General features: G+C 47.3%; 1 protein-coding gene across 2 annotated transcripts in view; it reads left to right on the forward strand.

The window, feature by feature from the left end:
* The window catches only part of SLC22A23 (solute carrier family 22 member 23), a 117,555-nt gene extending 101,162 nt beyond the window's left edge, over nt 1–16,393 (forward strand). For both annotated transcript variants that reach the window (XM_042806801.1, XM_042806802.1), the window contains 4 exons: nt 1,390–1,622; nt 4,307–4,339; nt 6,125–6,248; nt 11,992–16,393. In XM_042806801.1, the coding sequence (XP_042662735.1) occupies nt 1,390–1,622; nt 4,307–4,339; nt 6,125–6,248; nt 11,992–12,349 (748 nt within the window). In that variant the 3' untranslated portion in view covers nt 12,350–16,393. The remainder of the gene's footprint in view (nt 1–1,389; nt 1,623–4,306; nt 4,340–6,124; nt 6,249–11,991) is intronic.
* The last annotated feature ends 313 nt before the right edge of the window (nt 16,394–16,706 follow it).

Consider the following 16,706-nt stretch of genomic DNA (forward strand, 5'->3'; position numbering starts at 1 on the left):
GAAGAGAAAGAGAGAAGATGCACACTGTTTAACTCTGATCTTATTAAATATTGTTTTGCTGATTAATATTTCACTTATGGGAGGCATCCATTATCATCTAGATATCCAAAGCAAATTATATTCTTGTATAACATCAAATACTTGTGCTGGGGCTTTTTAGAGAGTAAAGTGTGTTCTATTAGGGGTGTATTTGTGAACTATAGCATTGATTCACAGGATTGCAAGAGAAATTCCCCAGGCCCTGAGCTGTCACGCACTCAGCGATTGTGTATTCCCCCAGCTGTTTCTATGCTTATATTAATATCCAGTTTACACTGACACCACTTCAAATTCCTGACGTTCAGGAGTATAGAGGTGTAGCAGTGTAACGTACCTTCCATTCATTTTTTGGAGACCTGGATCCACGCCTGCTGCTCTGTCAGGCACAATTAATTTGCGACATGAGGTTTGTCTGATCCTAAATGCCAGGGGCAGGAGGCCCTTGCTGGCAGGGGTATTTGTGCTGTGATGGGGCCAGTTGGGAGCAGTGACCTCCCATAGCAGGTCTGCTGCAGTTGTGGACCATGTCAGGGGTGATGCTGGGGCTTCTCATCTGCCTGCTGTACCTCCAGCCCCCTGCTCTCCTTTTTTTTATTTTTTTGGGGGGTGGGGGCGTGGGCAAGGAGACACAGGAGAAAGGGGAATGAAATGGAGTGGCAAGATGTTGATCAGTGGCATCACGAATAAACTTTTAAAAGAAGGGCAGACGCGTTGCCATGAAGGGTGGTGTAAATGTGTAGGCTGAATTGGGGCTTATTGTTTCATAATTGTAATAATTACTGCAGCATGTGTGATTTCAAATACTTGTTTCTAAGGGGGTTTCAGTTCTCATAGGCTGGCTTTGGAATTGAGATGCAGTCTTTAGCACGACCAAATGCCACAGCAGGCAGGTCTCCCTGGAAAAAATATCTGTATTGCGCGGTGTTTTGCTGTCCAAGCACACAGGCTGCTGCTTCACAGCAGCGCTGGCTCTGTGGCCATCAGCAGGTGCACTGGGAACAGAGGGATGTCCTTCTTGAGACAGGGGAGTTCTGAAATACGTTGGGAAAGCAAGACATGCACTAGGAGTCTTTATAAAAAGTTGCTCGTACCCCAATCTTGAGCAACAAATGAAGCCAGTAGATTGCAAATGTCTGGTTGAATAGGGGGTTTTCTTTTGTTTCTTTTGGTCATTGCTTATTTTTACAGTAGCATCTGGAAGTCTGAGTTGAGCCTTTTGGCACCAAGCGTTGTATTCCCAAAGCAGCAGAAATTCTTCCTGCATTGGCGTGTTCCTACACTGAATTACGTTGCAGTACGTGGCTGCCTTCTCAGCAATGGTCTCCCCCTGCCCTCTCCTGTTTCCCCTAGGCTGACTGGTTACGGCATACACCACTGTTTTGCAAAAAGCATGATGGGGCACGAAGCGAAGATGGCGATTACCCACAACTTCTATGCGGACTACTACACCATGGCTGGGATTGCGCTGGCATCCTGCCTGGCCATGTGCCCAGTGGTCGGGTTCCTGGGGAGGAGAGGAGGACTCCTGCTTTTCATGATCCTTACAGCTCTGGCATCGCTTCTGCAGCTGGGCCTTCTCAACTGTAAGTTGGAGACAAGAGCTTTTCAGGACAGCACAAGTTTGACATGCACATAAGGGGCCAGGAAATATTAGCATTTCCTTTGCCTTTCTCAGATTTTAAATGCTGTACACCTGCTTAGTTTAAGAAGCTGAATTTGTTTGAAGAATTCCCCAAACACTTGTTTTAGGTTCATTAACAAAAGGCATTATGTTCTGGATGAGTCCCTGTGGTAAAACTCATTGAACGTTGTGGCTGCTTCTAGGGCTGTCACTTAAAAACAAACAAACAAAATACTTTTAATTTTATTTCAGTGAAACTCTTTCTGGGGAAAGTACTGGGTAGGGGTTGGGAAGGGAAAACTTCCCCACTTGAGTCTGCGCTTTGAATAGCCTCTAAACAAGCAAAGTTAAAGGAATAGGTGTATGTCCTCTGCCTGCTCTGAGCATCTTGCTACATGTGAGTAATATGCAGGTGGCATGGAAATATGCAGCTGAGAGACCCTGCTTTTAACATGGTGTGTATGCATAGTCCCTGTAAAAAATCATGTATACATGATTTCATGAGGTTGGCACAGCTTTTCAAATGGGTTTTTCCTGCCAAAAGCAAGAGTGTTCCACCTCTTCCTTTGCAGGCGGCGATCTTTCTCTGGCCCTTTTGAGCTGCTTCAGCTATTAAAACTGCTACAGAAATATTCCCTTTCCTTTTTAAGTTTTATTTCCTTGTCTTAATTTTCTGTTGGTTGAGCAAGTTGAACATGATAGATCAGAGAGGTGTTGAAGCAGGGGGAGGTCAGCGGGATGTGCTTCACCCATCTCACAGTTGCCAGTCATTAGACCCCTGTCCCGTGAAACCTCACCTCAAGGAAGGGGGAAGAGGATTGAGACATGCTTTGGACAAACTGTCTGCGAGACAAGCACTGGAACACTGGTTGTTGCTGGTTTTAATTTCTAAGTTTAGAAATAATTAGGGGCTTTAATGAGAAAGAGTTTTTTGCATTGGGGATGGAAAGATTTCACATTCTCGCATGCTGAAGTCAGCTCTGAGCCAGCAAAGGCTGTCCATATTTACAGACCATGTTTCCTGAAAGTGTTTACTAAGTTAACCTTTAGTGAACATGCTATTTGTGGGAGTGTAGGAGGGAAACAGAGAAACAGGGAACCTCTTTCATGACACGGAGGAAACTCCAAAATCGTGTGTGCTTGCTCCCAACCTAGCACAGATGTTTATGTTCCCTCTGAGCACATATTTACCATGTCCAGCTGCCCCAGCTGGGAGTGGGAGAATCCCCCTGGCCCCACCTCATCCCCATCCCATTGACAGTGGGGCCGTTCACAGGCAGATGCTTGTTCTCTGTGTGTGCAATCTCCCAAAACTCCACATTCGTCTGGTGGTGTCTATCAGGGTCTCTCTAGAATAGATTAGTCTAATTTTTTTTTTAAGGACATTAGTTGAGGATTAAGGACATTTGTTGAGGTAATAAACATACAGCTGCTTAGTGAAAAGAAAATATGCCAGAACCATGAAGGTCTCTTCCAGAGCCATGAAAATCCGGTTGCAGTATTTCAACAACAAAAAAAGAGGTGAGGGAGGTGGGGAGGAACACCCTGCAGGAGTTGTTACAACCTTTTCCGTACTGGGTTTAGGTGGTTTTGTGAGTGAAGTTGCTAAAACTAAGAGCAGCTGGGGGCTCTAGGTGCTTTCTGCTGTGTTGACACCTAGACTTCTCTCAGTGCTGTGTGCCCGCCAGCCTTCCCCGCTCTGCCCTCGCCCCTTTCTTTGTGGGAAGAGGAGGAAGAGACAGCCTTGAACTTTGGAGCAGCTTGTCTCCCCCCCGCTCTAGACCATGCACCCCTTCTTCCTCAGAAGAGCTAGACAGTGTTTGGAGAGCAGCAGTGACACTGCTGATTATGAAATCTGTTACAGCCTCCTGCGTGGTTTAGCTTAGCAAAATTTGGATGTAATTAGCAAATGAAATCAGAATTTAAGGAGGGTGAAAGAGGGGTATTCTCCCTCAGCAGGAACCCTGGGGCAGCCCTTGAGGCTTGGTGTGCTCAGTCCTTCCTCCGGACCCTGGGGTGTCGCGGGCGCCCGGTGGGACCTCACCAGCAGAGCTGGGTCCAGCTGGTGCTGCTGCCCCTCTCCTCGCTGCCCAGTACTGCCATGTGCTCCTTTGTGGCTAGGAGGCATGGCAGCTGGCGGCCAGCGTGACACATGGACCACCAGCTCGGGGTTTTGGCAAGGAATATGTCTCCCACCAGCGTGATGGTGCTGTTGCCCAGACTTTTGCTCTCTAACTAAAGCCTCTGTCGGCCATTCCCTTGGGGCTGCAGCACGAGGGCAGTTTCTCTTCTCCCCCTTTGTTAATGACAAAGAGGCCTTTGTGTTAATCCCAGTGGTAATTCTGGGGCTCTTAAAAATGCTTTACTGCTGCATTTGTTATCACTATCTCATTAGCATGCTGTCCTCCAGCTAAAAGGGGGCTTGGAAACAGCATGTCCTATCTGGTGGCCATGGGAAAATGTGCCAGTCGTGGCATGAGAAAGAAGTGTATGGGGGGCTAGGGTGGTGTGTGGGTTTTACTTTTTTTTTTTTTTTTTTCCCCTTTTCCTTTGGATAAATAAATATGTAACAACAGTATGTTCTTGTTTTCTCTCCCTTTCTTTCTTGTTTTTATCTTGTTCTAACTTCTGTGGTCTTGGAACCAGTGATTGGAAAATACAGTCAACTTCCAGACTCAGGTATGGTTTACAGACGAGTCCACTTCATGCAGGGAACAATCCCCTGGGAGCAGGTGGATCGGAGGGGCCAGGGCCAGAGCACCCAAAACAGATCTGCTGCCACAGGGGGGCGCAGGGGGAAAGCCCACTTCCACACAGTTCCTTGGGACCCTGCTCGTAGGCAGGCCTGTTGTTTATATGCAGTCCCTAGGTATAGCATCCCCTCCACATAGTCTAACTTGCCTCTGCATGTCAAGAGAGTGTGCAGAGATCCCCCAGGGTTTATTTTTACATATGGGTCAAGGCTTTCTCAGAAAATCTCCTCCTCAGAAGCAGTATTCCCAGTTTGGTCTTTTCCAGAAAGATCTGAGATGCCAAAGCCCCTTCTGATAAGTGGACTTAGGCAGATTAGAAAATACTTTCCCAGGCACCTTATCCCAACCTGAAGTACTGTAGAAGCAATGCAGTGACAGGCTACAGGCGAACAAAATTTACCCTTCTGTATTTGATTTAACGGACCTGTCCTTGCCCTGTTTTTCTAAGGTCTGTTCTGCTGAGCAGTCACAACCCCTTGCAGGGTCAGTGGTGCAGCCTCACCCACTATAAAAAAGTTGCCAGGGAGCCTCAGACACCCGTAGTTTGCAAGGTGCCGTGCTCATGTCCTTATCTGCTGGCAGTATTTTGTCTCTCCCCCAGACTTGGGGGCACTGCAGCAAGGGCTTAGCCCTGGGCAGGCCGTAGCACTTTTCAGAAGTTGTAACCTAAGAGATTCCGAATACCTTTTGCTCTCCTGGGAGCTGATATATTCGACAAGAACAAAAGCAGGTGTTAGTTTTCGTCGGATCCAACCCAGAGAGTGCACCCGCTTGGGACTGCACGCTGATGGGCAGATCCTGGGACTTGGTTGCAGGAAGGCGCTTGGCTGCAAAGCTCCAGTCCTGTCAGGCACAATGTGTTCCCCTCGTATGTCGCAACAGTCTCTGCAAACAACATGGCCTCCTCGCTGGACAGGATGGAAAACATGAGCTTGTACAACCCCGGATCAGATATCCCACCCCTGCCTGCAGAAGGTGGCGAGCAGAGATCAAGTACAGACCTATTGTCATCGTGGCCAGGAGGCAGTTTCTTTTAGCTTTGTTTAGATTTACTGGGGTTGCTCCCTGTGCTTGACAGACACGGTTTGCTCCCGGAAACCTTGCTGCCATCCAGCCGTGAAATGATTGAGCAAACAGCATTGCTGGACACAGTGACTTAGGGCAGTGCTTCACCATCCTTGGCATCGGCTTTTCTCACCCAGAGTTGTTCAGGCCGAGGCTGTCAAGCTGGGAGTTCTAACAGTTTGCAGACTGATCACGTGCATGGAGATGGGAGCACTTTTATTTCTTTTCCCTCTTGTCCTGTGAGCCCCTCCGGTGCCTAAGCCACTGAGCTGTACCAGATGTTTGGCAGCTTGATGAACGCTGCCTGCCTCTGCTTGTCTGTCAAATGTGGGAGGGAGGTGGCTGGTGCCTAAAAGACTGCCCAAAGATGTGGTTTTTTCTTGGGTTCTACCTTTTTGTGGTGACTGGGCATAAATAATTCACAGATCACTGCCATTTTTGGCATGACGTAATTTTTTTTCACGTCTGTTTGTGTCTCAGGTGCTTGGGGAATGGATTTTATAAATATCAGTTTTAAGTTAGTATTACAAAAATGACTCAAATTCTTGTCTAGGGAGAATGAGTAACATAAACCTGGGGTTTTTTGTTTTCTTCTTTGTAAGTTTGGCCTCATTCTCACTTTTTATGAACATGCTTGTGTTGGCAGGTATGAGTGACAGCGTCAAAGACAAATTCTCTACCGCGTTTTCCATCGTGGGTATGTTTTCCTCGCATGCCGTTGGAAGCCTCAGCGTGTTCTTCTGTGCTGAAATCACACCCACAGTAATCAGGTGAGACACTGGAGCCCCCTCCTCTTCAAAGGACAGGGATGAAGTTATCCTCGTTTAATTGATAACTGGCTGTGTAGCTTTATGCATTGTATGGGAGGGGACGTCCCCCATAATTGGAGACCTCGCAGCAATTTTTGGGCCGCTCTTTCATGTCGCTGCAGTCAGTCTGCCCAAGTAAATGGGGGCTGTAGACAGAGAGGCTTTGTTTCCGATAGCTCCACCTTGTGTCCCATCGCCGTGATTATCAGCAGGCCAGGCATCGTATGAATTGCATTTGTTTGCAGTGAGGTACTGTCTTAAATACCTAGCTGAACCAGATCAGCGTGATATTAAAAGAGAAATTCCACGGGTGTGGAGAGGGGGAGGACATAGGTACAGACGATCCCTGCCTCCATAGGGCAGGTTGGTCAGGCCAGCTATAGGGGTGCTTCGGTGGAAAGGAGGTGTTGCAACATGCAGTATTAAATGGTTTTGGTGCTTTTAGGTGCTCTGCCTCTCCTCCAGCAGCAGCAGTGTGAGTGGCCTGCCTTTATTGCAGATAAAGTCACCTTTCTCTTTGCATCCAGATCTATCCTAGCAGAGGCTCAAAGTTTTTCTAAAGAGGAGCTCTTTCATTCTGGGCAATAGTAGAAACCAGGCAGATGATCTTTGCTGGAGAGCTTCCCATAAAATGTTTTTTGTACAATTTTAAGTATTCGCTGTTATCTTTCACAGCACAAAGGTTGTTCTTTTGTGTTCTGGATTATGGTTTCAGCAATGCCACAGCAATTGAGGAGTCTGCCCTGACTCCATGGAATTTTTCAGGAATGTAGGTCATATGGGTGGGAGGGAGAGAGGGTGGAAGGAAGAGGATACTCTTTTTTTTTTTTTTTCCCCAAATTATACACCTTTTCAATAAATTTGCAGAAGTATTATAGCACAACTGTCAGCTGAGTAGCCAGAGTCTACTTGATTCACAGCCTTTTCATCTGAGCTATGTGACTTTGTGAATGTATTTTACAGATAACATTATTTCCACAGGGAAAGCCAGTGTGAGTGGTGAGGAGATTATACAACAGCCTGGAACACTAACAGCTATTTACTTATGTGTGTGTCAGTCAGTTTGGTGGTTTTATGCCTCTTTAATTTTCTCCTTGTCTCTGTTCGAAAGACATATCGATAGGGAATTGGCCACGTCAACCAGAAGAGAATCTGCCAAGTAGGTTCAGATGCACAGTGTGAACTTAGCAAGCTTTTTTCCTTAAATCACTCATGTTGCTACAGGGAAGGGGACAAAACCCTGGCTAGGAGCCAAAATTCTGCTTCCCCCTGACACTGGGTGACACCAGGCGAGTGGCAATAGCTGGATATGCCTCAGGGTCCCCGTTTATTAATAGGGACGATGACACTCTGCACCACTTTGCAGTCCTACCACTGTGAAGCTTTTGATAAGATCCACTCAGGACCGTAATTAGGAGGTGGAGCTCAGGGTGGTGTATAAACCTGTCTCAGGCAGAGGTGTGGTTAAGCAGCCTCGTGTCTTGCGTTTCGGTGGGATCTGGCTGCCCCCTCATAACCTGTTCTCCAAAATACTGCCTCAGATGCCCTTTAGTGTTTCAGACCATCTAAATATGCTTTTCATTGATCCTCAAGGAGCCTTAAGGAAAAAGGAGGCAGAGAGAGCACCGGGGCCATCTCTGGGGTTTCCCTGATCAAATCCTTTACCCGTAGACCCCCCACCCCTGAGGGAGGGAAACGGCACTGCCGGTGTCGGGGTAGCGGTGGCATGATCGCGAAGCCGTAGCGCCCGCCCAGCTCCGCTGCCGTGCTGTTGAGATGAATGGTTACAGAGGTGGGTGTAGGAGGAAAACAGCTGTCTTCATCGCCCAGGGGTGCCAGGGACACAAGGGTCCCACCCTGCCACGTGGCACAGAGGGGTCTTTCATACCCTTGCACTGCACCCTGGTCTCCTGGCACTAGGTAGGAAGGCTTCACCAGGAGCTCCCGTTCCTTGTGCCGGGGACTTTGGTACAGAGCTCCTTACAAATGCTGAATTTAAGCACTAAGTGGTGCCAGTAATCCATCTCTAATAATCTTGGCGGGAACACCGCTGCAGTCCAGACCACTACTAAATAGGAATAGCCTGAGGAAAGCATGATGTGTCCTCTCTGCATGCTCAGTTACTACCGAGTGGAAGAGAGATCTGTTTTTTTCTCTCTGGGTCCTGCTTTTGTGCCCACTTGGACAAAGAAATGAAGAGTTGGCAGCGATGGCTGAATTAGGAGCTTTACCCATCAATAGCTGTCACAAGCCAAATTTCCAGTGGGGTACAGTGCAGTTTACTGGGACCCAAACCAAGCCTGGCTTACCAAAGGTGGTGCCTTGCCCCATGAGTCCAAGGATGTCCTGGCATGTTACTGAAGCTCTGGCCTAGGACTGAGAGCACAACAGGGTTGCTTATTTACAGGAAAGGCAGGGACAAAACTTGGGTGTTTTCAGGGACTGACTTCAAGAAGTGGCTGAGCTGACTGGACAAAGCGCTAAAAGCCTGATCTGAATTCAGTGCTGGCCCCGCTTTGTGCAGGAGGCTGGAGTAGGTGCTCTCCCAAAGTCTCCTCCAGCCTGAGTAGCTCTCTGGCTCTTTTGTACTCCGAGCCATGCCGCCTGTCGACCCCTTTGCTCAAGACAGACAAATGGCCATCTGAAGACAGGATTAGTGTTTCTCTCCTCCCCTGATCAGTGCTGAGAGGGGCAAGTTCCCTTACTTAGGTTTAGCCTCGAATGAGCAAAGAATATCAGCAAGGATGTTTTGCTGCTCTCCTAAAAACACTGAGGTAGTGAGTGAAGAAATTCTCCCCCGTGAACAGGGAGGCCCCTTCTGAGGACAAATCTTTGGACCAATGTCCTTTTGTGTTTTTTCCCATGTCAGGACCGTAAGTCTCATGCAAACCTTCCAGCCTCGCTGCCGCTGGGCGAGCAGGGACTGGGGAGGTGGTTCTGATCACTCGTGGGGCCATGCCATGGAAAAGTCCCCCCCCAGCAGCCGCTGCCAGGCAGAGGTACAAGGGGAGAAGCCGGGGCTCGCCAGGGATGCCAGCAGCTCCATGCCTCTCGCTCCCTCCCTCAGCTCCGCTCTGCACCTCAGAGCACATCTGAGGTACAGACGCTGGCCCCCGCCCTGGGAGACCTTGTACTGAGGAGGCGCAGTGCCCCAAAACACCCTGAATGATTTTGGTTTCCACCCACGGCGCCTGCGTAAACAGTGTGAGTTCTGAGGGTGCTGCCTCTCTTGCCCTGTACCCATTTTCCTGATGGGCATGTGAACAACAAAAAAGTCCTGACAGTATTTTCAGTTCTGGTTTGGTTTGGTTTTTTTCTGTTTTCATATTTGCAATGTAGTCAGACATTTTTAAAAAATCCTCTAGGACACATAGCAAAATGTATTTTCAAGCCTCCTTCTGCCACATTTTGATGGCGCTGGATAAAGTAACGCCTGCTCTAATTACCGACGTCATATGGAAAAACTTTTTTTTTCCCACTCCAAATCTGAAGCCATTTGACCCATAATGACAGAGCTGTCTTTGTCATTGCCTTTTCCTGTTTCCTTTCAGCGTGCTTGATGTCCTTCTCCAGCAGCTTTTCAAACTCACTTCAGGTCCTTCTTGGGGGTTGAGATACAATTTAGACATAGCAGACAGTGAAGTAAATGAGCTGGGCTTTTGTTGCTCCAGACCCAGCTTAGAGAGTGATTTGCCATGCATTTGGGGCTGGTTGTGTCGATTACTCATGTGAGTGTATTAATGAACTTGCAGGGAGGCCAGCTGCACAATGGCCACATTCAGCTGGAGTTTCTAAATTGCCATCGGAAAGCTGGCAAGTTTTTAATAAGGGCTTTTGCAGTATTTGAGGAAATCACTGTTGTCTGTGAAAGATGCTCTGGCGAGTCTGGAGAATTAGAAGGTACGTACGTGAATTTTTGATCCAGTCAGTGTTCCAAAAGCATCTTTTGAAACCTGTGCTTGTTGCCCTTTAGCTGTCAAGTAAGCATCAGTGGATTTTGGAAAGGATTGGGTGAAGATTAGCTTCAACATGGTGTTTGGCTGAGGGAATTTGGCATTTTTAGGTTTATATTGGATAGTCAATGAAACTTTTTTTTCTAAGTAGTTCACGTAAAGCAGTTCATTTGCCTTCTGCAGTTGTCTTCGGTAAGGTCCTGTTACCGTTGATAATTACATCTCTGCCTTTGGGCCAGGAACTGAAGCACCTGAGCCTGTCTGATCCCCAGAGAGTTTGGGAAGAGATGGCATCTCCCAGAGGAGCTGCAGGAAGCGTGCTGCCCAGCCGAGCCTGGTCAGGGAGTGGGGAGCAGGGTGCCAGCGGTTAAGCTCGCAGGGAGACATCCCTCTGCAGGCAGCAGGGCCCTTGCGAAATGAAGGACAAACTGCCACTCTCAGAGATTTTGCTAAAACGAGTCACTCGAGGGTGATGCTCCGCTCGCTGGAGACCTCGGTCGTGCCGCGGCGGGAGCAGGGGATGCTCTGCCCCAGAGAAACGCCCACGGTGCCGGTTCTGGGGGGGGTCACCCTGTGGGGACAGGACCCAGGAGCACAAGCTGTGCCCCCGAGCAAGGTGGGGGTGCGGCCAGAGGTGTGCCAGGCCCACCTGCTCCAGGAGAGATGGTGGTGAGCAAGACCAGGAGTTGTAAGAGAGGATGCTTGCATAGCTGACCAGCAGGAGAGAGCACTGAATTTGGCTTGCACAAGTGACTTCCACGTTTGTGGCTGGAGGAAGATGAGGTTATTTTTCACACTTTTTTTTTTTTTTTAAGTTTTAAAATGTTTTCACTGTTTTTTGATGTGCATGCATGTATGATCTCAATACACAAGTACGTTGCATTTAATAAGTAAGCATTTCTGCCATAAAGATTTTATAAAATTGCCTATTTATAATTTAAGCGTTTCACCAATGCTAACCTTTTCATAACCTTTCTATGAATCAAGAATACACAAGAGCAAGAGTGAAGAAGGACCTGCCTCAACTTGTGCAGTGAGCTAAGAGGAGGTCTCAGAAATGAACCCCAAACTCTTGTTCTCCTATTCTGACCACTAGCTATGCTATCTTTTTTTTTTTTTTCCTGAAAATTATGCATTTTATTACATCAGTGTGTTGAGAGGTTCCAGCCACAACATGTTTTTATGGAGAAGATATTTCAGCACTCAGGGTTTGCTATAATGGACCGAGGCAGTGGCCTGTAAAGTTTAACCTCCCGCCTCCACTGCTGATTGATGCCGGATACTTTAGAGGCAGCCAAAACTGACTTCTGCACCTTGGTGTGTCTGGTCTAAGCTGGAGAAGACTGGCATGCTAAGCGAAATCTGGTTTTCCCTCACTGAATATGGGAATACTTGGAAATAGGAATAATTTAGTGGGCTGTCTGCACACTCAGGTGACAAAGGTCCTCTTCTCTTTCTGTGGAGGCAATTGGATGGGTGTGAAAAGATTCTTAAGTGAGTATAGTTATTTCCCCCCAGTGAGGCAAATAGGCAGCAATGATCTACACTAGCAAAGCAACTCATTACTGGAATAACTGTGTGGCATGAAAGCTGTGAGCAAACCAGGTTTGCCTTGGAGATTTCGGATGCCCGGGTGCATGCCGGGGGGGGGGGGGTTAGTCTGGGGAGCCCCGTCAGGGCTTTGGGCTCCCCACCCCGGTGCCGAGGGGGCTGCGGCGCCGGGCTCTGACCTCCGCTGTGTTTGTTTGCAGGGGAGGAGGGCTGGGGCTGGTCCTGGCCAGCGCGGGCTTCGGCCGCCTGACCGCCCCCATCATGGAGCTCCACAACCAGAAAGGCTACTTCCTCCACCACGTCATCTTCGCCTGCTGTACGCTCATCTGCATCATCTGCATCCTGCTGCTGCCGGAGAGCAAGAACCAGAACCTGCCCGAGAACATCCCGGACGGGGAACATTACACCCGGCAGCCCCTCCTGCCGCACAAGAAGGGGGAGCAGCCCCTGCTCCTGACAAACTCTGAACTCAAGGATTACTCCGGCCTCCACGACTCGGCAGCTGTGAGCGACGGGATCTCGGAGAACACCACTGCCAACGGGATGAAGTCGATGTAACCGGGTGGATTTATTTTTATTTCCTTCTTTTTTTTTTGGTTGGGTGTTAGTGGTTTTTTTTTTTTCCTTCCCTTCTCCTCTTTCTTTTGTATTTTATTTGATGCTGTTGTGCAGGAGGAGCAGCACTTTGGGCAAAGGTGTTTTGCACACATTTTACAAACTGGTGATGGAGCAGACACAGACTTGGGGGAATTCAACTCTGCTGCTAAAGCAACTTTTGGCATCTTCAACTGTTGTGCAGATTGCTCTTGACAAAGTTATGGGGGAAAAGACTTATCTGAGAAAAGACCTGGCTGGAGGTTGCCCTTCAGAACTCTTTTTTTCCTGCCATTAAATATGTATATTTATTTTGATTTATTCTCAAGAAGCACTTTATTTCCTTTTCCTTTCATAGATCACAAAAATGAAGCCATCTTATTATAAGAGGTGCAGCCATTCCAAGAAAGAAACCATGGGGGGGGTTGTTTTCTGTTTTGTTTTTGTGTTTCTTTAAAGGAAAGAGGGATCCACTGCAAAGTTGAATTGACTTGAATTGAAATTTAGACTTGTGCAACATTCTTCTGCCTGTCTACAAAGTCCAAGCGCCCAGGTTGCCTGCTGTGTTTGTATACACCAAAAAAAAAAAAAAAAAGGCAAAAGAAGCAAAACCTGTTGTGACTCAAACTCTGACTGCATTTTTAGGCAGCTTATGTTTGTTTTTGTAGCCCATGTGCACTTAAAAGTTACTTTCTAAATTAGTATTTTTTTTTTTTCACCGACTGCAGTGAAGAAAATCCTACCCAAGCAAGCTGATTTTTCAATGAGAATCAGCCTTATGAATTTTAAGAGTCAATTAATCTATTTTAGATGGTTCCCGCTGGTCTTTAATGGTAATGTAGTTGATGTAAATGATTTGACCAATGATGCAAAAATTAGTTTTGCTGAGAATGGCTTTAATTACCAGGAGGCCCAGAATCTCTGGTTGACTGCTCCAGGATAAGAGCATAGACCAGCAGGGACAAAAACTAAGGAGCATGGGCTATGATCTGTACTTTTATTCCAAAAGGCAGTGCAGCTGGGATTTCCACTCCTGGGAAATGACTGTTCTGGCATTGCCTTACCTGTTTTCAGAACCAGGGTTTGGGTTTTCAATTTAAGTGGACAAAATGCTTAAGTGACTGTTGGAAATGAATGAATTGATAGCCTGTGAGTAACGACTTAGGGTCTGCTGTTGGCTGTCTTGGGGCTTTTAGAGATGTTTTCTGACCCAAGAATACACAGTGAACTCTCCCAGATTTCCCCCCTTCCCCAACTGCTCTTGTAGGATTTTCATTTAAGAAAAAAAAAAATTACTTAAATTGAATCGATCCTACTCTAGGCTAAGCAAAGTGAACATTCAGCTTGTATCCTACTGTGCAGATGGCACTTTGATAGCGGTCACCTGACTTCTCCAGCCCCTAAACCAACTATTGCCTTTGACCATCGGCTTTTGGTTCTCACTGTGTGAATATGGTGAGGATCTAGTTCAATGCAAGGACTGTGTAACCAAACAGCTTTCTTGCATTGTAGTTAACCTCCCTGCTCTCCCTCCCTCTTCTCCTTTCTCACTCAGGCCATCCATTTGTGATTGCTCAGCAGTGCGGACGTTCAAACAGAGCAGCAGGATGTCGATGTTGTATTGAGTGTCCATATGATTGCCACTTTGTTTGATGTACATCTTGCGTTCATACGCATGGAAAGCACTCATTTGCGCTTTCCTCCTCTGCCTTCCCTCCCCCTTCCTCCTTTGCTGTATATATTGTCGATTAACTACTGTACCTAACAATTTCCATCCTCCATTAGGCTGCCGATGTCCTCGTACAGTCCCAAATAAATCAGAGATACGTGCTCCCCGGCAGGCGATGCAGCAAGTAGCGCAGCCTCAGACGCTGACAAGTGCAAGGGGACAGGTAGACCTGCAGAAGCGACAGAGATTGTTGTGTTCAGAGTAACAATGTTGTCCTAAAGCTGCTAATTTTTGTACAGAGGATGTGGACATTTGGGTTCTTCTTGAGCCTGGTAAGAAACACTGGACCAGTTGATGGTAGTTTTGCCCAAAGTTACACTACTGGGGTTTTTTTTCACCTTTGCTGGACTTGCTGTGACAGTGAGAGCCTGATCTTCCTTACGCTCAAGTTTTATTGTCGAGCTTGAGCTCGGCTGCTTCTCTTATTTTGTTCTGCGCTGAGACTTCTGCAGTCTGTGTTCACCTAAGGGAAAAACCAAGGCCTTCCCCGTTCATGCAGTATTCACGTGCCAAATTTGTGCAATACCTTTTGCCTTCAATGCGGGATGCTTGTTGCAAGCTACACACCTTGGGGGGGGGGTGGGGGTGGGAATAGTGGGTTCACAACAGAAAAAAAAAAAAAATGAAGAAGCAAAACAAGTCTTAAGGGGAGAGAAAAAGGGCCTGGAAGCGGAGAAGGTGCGAGCGCAGAGGCAGAGAGCAGCGTCCTGCCACCCCTCGTGCTGTGGAGCCAGCGGCTCCTTCGTTCGTGGTCTCTGTGCCTGTGTGCTCGAGCTACCGTGCGGCTTTTTTAGACCATCCACAAGCCTATAAACCGGCTGTTTCCAGCAGCGTCAGCGGTCCTGGTGTGCTCACCGCTGTTGTCCACAGCGCTTTAGCGCTTCCTATTCTGGTGGTTGCTCTCTGATGACACAGAGACCCAGGGAAGATAATGGTTGTTTAAATGTATCAACGTTTATATAGTAAATAAACTAGGTGACAGGAACATGCGGCAATTAATTTTTTAAAAAAAAAAGTCTTGTGAAATTGACTTGATTTGCTGCTTTTTGGGTTTTTTGCCTGAAACCAGGTAGACGGTACTGATCTTCTGCAACATGGGGAGCCCCAACTTCTCAAGTTGGTCTGGCCTTCTGTCATGACAATAAAACACAAATCTCCTGCCTTGGCAGCTCCAGTTTCGCTTCTTTTCCTGAATAGATGAACGCTCCTGTGATTATTATTTTTTTTCCACACACGCTCACGGAGCTGGAAAGCTTTGGCCAAGCACACCTTGCGTGGAGGAGCCGGGTACCGGGCGCCGCAGCAGGGCGGGAAGGAAGCGCAGAGATGCTCACCCGGCTCGGCCCAGCCCCGCGGCAGGACGGGGCTCTCTGCTGGGGTCCCAGCTGGCCGCACCAGCCTCCTCCACAGCCACGGCCAGGAAAGGCTTTTCTCAGGCGGCTCTTGCTGGCCACCACAACAGGGGAAGCGGTCAAAGCTGTCCTGTCCGTTTTGGCCTTTTTCTGTGAACCTTCAGTAACCTCTAAGCCCATCGGTGGATTTTTCTTTGGGTTTACCATTTAAGGGCTTTCTTCCATCTTTGTAAGTTTAAACAAAAATGTGAAAGTGACATTATGCTTGGTCTTGGGGGGCTTGTCCCCTTTTAAGGTTTCAGTACTGGTTTTGTTGCCAGACACACTGCAAATGGATAACAACAGTCGCCTGTTTGCAAGTGTTTTGTGGCCGCTCAGAAAGGGAGTTGTGTGATACTTTCTGGGTTTGTTGAGCAGGGTTTTTTTTTTTTAGCTGAAGTATTTTACTTAACTGTTGCCACTTCCTGGAGCCAAACACTAAAGGTCACCAAATTGGAAGCAGAAGTGCCATTAACTGAACTCTGTGAATGTCAAGTCAAGTTGCACCTGTAGCTGGCACATAAGACAACACTATTGAGGGGATGATCTCCCTCGCTGTAACTTTTTTTTTTTTTTTTTAAGAAAAATAAAATTACAAACCTCATTTTAAATGTGTTGTGTAAAATGTTTCAGGAAAGGAGTATGGTGTGTTATGTCTAGTGGGTGAGACCTCCCTCCCCAACTCAGTTTCTGATGAAGTTTTAAAGAATCGTGTTACTGTATGTTTTGATCATGAATAGTCTGGTGGTGCTTCCTCATAGCACAAGCTTAAACCAAGTACTGAAAACAGTCTTACAAGCTAAATGTCTGCATGATGTTACATCTGTTGTACCTACTGAAAAGAACTTTGTATGTAAATGTACAGAATAAAATGACGTTGTCCCATCAGTTTGCTCTCCTTGGTCTGGCTCCCTCACAGCGACTTCTGAAACAGCCCGGCAGCAGCTAATGTCAGTGACACCTCAGCAAACAGTCCTACCCTGCTCTACCAACAGAACGAGATGACTAAATCAGGCTAATTAAACCAGCACATTGATTTGCAACTAATTATCCTTTATAGTCACTCACAGAAGAATAGTTGACTCTGTTTCCTGAGTGGTGTAAACTAAAAAGAAAATACCCTCCAACAGTTGCTTTTTGCTATTCTGATCCTGAACTGCGGACAAGGACCAGTGGCTGTTCCCACCAGGTAAGGAAGGAG

The sequence above is a fragment of the Tyto alba genome, unplaced genomic scaffold (genome assembly GCF_018691265.1).
Source record: "Tyto alba isolate M040663 unplaced genomic scaffold, T.alba_DEE_v4.0 Super-Scaffold_48, whole genome shotgun sequence".
NCBI classification, from domain to species: domain Eukaryota; kingdom Metazoa; phylum Chordata; class Aves; order Strigiformes; family Tytonidae; genus Tyto; species Tyto alba.